General features: G+C 41.2%; 1 protein-coding gene across 1 annotated transcript in view; it reads right to left on the bottom strand.

Moving 5' to 3' along the window:
* arsia (arylsulfatase family, member Ia) overlaps positions 1-1,565 on the bottom strand; it is a 4,525-nt gene extending 2,960 nt beyond the window's left edge. The window contains exon 1 of the mRNA XM_024283808.2: positions 187-1,565. Coding sequence (XP_024139576.1) covers positions 187-512 — 326 coding nt within the window. The 5' untranslated portion in view covers positions 513-1,565. The remainder of the gene's footprint in view (positions 1-186) is intronic.
* Positions 1,566-2,103: the final 538 nt, after the last annotated feature.

The following is a 2,103-nucleotide window of genomic DNA, read 5'->3' as shown; positions in this document are numbered from 1 at the left end:
ATCTCCAAATTGTTAAAAAAAAAAAGATTTTCTTACTGCATTGCAAAAACCATCCTGTGTACTTGAATGGAAAGACAAAGTTTCAATAAAACTAGAAAATCTCCCCAGATAGCAATAACAAGTGTTCAAGTAAAAGTGAGACATAAGAGTGAATGGTTTAGAGCGATAACAAATGAAACAGTTTACCTGCCGGTGATGAACTGGCTTCGAGACGGTGTGCAGATGGGCTGGATGTAATAGTTCTCCAGTTTTACCCCGTTTGCAGCCAGTTTATCCAGCGTCGGTGTCTTGATGTCTGAGCTGTGATATCCAATATCATTGAACCCCTGGTCATCCGTCATGATGAAAATAATGTGAGGAGGTTGAAGACCAGAAGCTGGGTCATTAAAGCTTTCATCGGGGGTATTTTCCAGCTGGTTCGGACCCATCAGATCCCAGGACAGGTAACTGAGGCTGAGCAGACTCATCATTGAGAGACTAGTCAGAGCTGAGGATGCCATGGTCCCTGTCATTCTCTTATCCCTCTTCGTGTGCCGTCAGCAAATCATTTTGCAGTAAAACATCTTCTCGTCAGTCGTTCCAGTTTTACCTGTAGCTCAAGTCAAGCAGTCTAAAGCCACTGACAAAAATGCAGCTATATTTCAATCCCTGCTGACTTTCCCAGCAGCTTTAGCCCCCTTTGAAGCATTTCACATTCCCCAGTGGTCCAATTTACTCCACCCTCCTGCCTTGGTTGCTCGCTGAAAAAACATCACCCTCCCACCTCTAAAAAACACACATAGCAGCATTACTACAACATCCTGATGTTTATGGTTGGCTTACATCTTACAGAAATACCTCTTGGGCTAAATATGAACTCTACCACATCATGCTATTGCTTGTTTGACTTAGATTTTCTGGCTTTTATTTTTATTGATTTAGTGTGACAATTTTTTTTCTGAATGGTTTAGTCATTTTTCATGAATGTTTATCTAAAATTAATGAGACACGCTGAAACTTAACAAAATGTAAAGGTATTTTTTCCATCTAAATGGTCGTATTTGACACAGGATCTACAGTACAAGCTCCCCACTCAAAAACATGCACTGTAGGGGAGATTTGGAGTCCCATGGCAGCTGTGGGGCCCTACAGTCACAATCACTGAGACTGTTCCCCACTTCCCTCCACTGCACTCCAACACACTCCGCTACTATACCTGCTGTTGTATGAGGACTGCAGACGTGAGGAGAGAGACACAGCAGACTTCTCAAGCTCTGATAGCATCTCCACGAGGACGTCATTGAGAAAAATCATTCTGTTTCAACTGGAGCTCATGACTGCTCCAGTCTGTAAACCTTCAACATGATGGAGCTTCACTTTTATTGGCAATGAGAGGAGTTCTGTAGAGAATTACACAAGGCACAACTGGATTTCTATGTTTTTTTTATTATTGTTATTTTGAAAAAAGTCACAAAACAGAAGTCCCTGTTCAGCAATCTAAAGCTTTCCCTAAATTTTTGGTTACCGCTCACAACAAGAAGGTCCTGTTGGAATCTAAGCTTGGATCTTTCTGTGTAAAGTTTGTATGTTCACCTCATACACGTGTGGGTTTTCTCCAGACACTCCGGCTTCCTCCCAAAGTCCAAAAACATGCTTCATGGGTTGATCGGTGACTCTAATTTTTCCCCTAGGTGTGAATGTGAGCGTGTCTGAGGTTGTGTGTCCACGCAACAGATAGGAACCGGTCCAGGGTGTACACCACCTTCACCCAACAGTAGCTGGGATAGGCTCCAGCAACTCTTTGACTCAAAAGGAGTCTCACCGAGTTCAGATTATGGATGGATGGACTTCAGTTCAGGTCATGCTGCCCTTTTGACAGACTTCACCTGCATTTTTTTTCCTTACTTTGTAAAATGATCCATAAAAGAAATGTTTTTAAAAGCCCACACAACAGTTTATGGTGGTGTTTTACTGTCTGGGTTGAATAAAAATATATTTTTTCAATGGACTGAGTCAGAAAACAGAGAAAAAAAATTAAAACACTGGAGATGTGATAAAATTCCAAAACTGAATGTAATATTTGTATGATTTTTCAAGATAACGTTTTATCTACTCTCAAAATAG

Source organism: Oryzias melastigma, linkage group LG10, assembly GCF_002922805.2.
Source record: "Oryzias melastigma strain HK-1 linkage group LG10, ASM292280v2, whole genome shotgun sequence".
Classification (NCBI taxonomy): Eukaryota; Metazoa; Chordata; class Actinopteri; order Beloniformes; family Adrianichthyidae; genus Oryzias; species Oryzias melastigma.
Note: the sequence above shows the minus strand (reverse complement) of the source record. Positions and strands in the feature narration are given on the sequence as shown.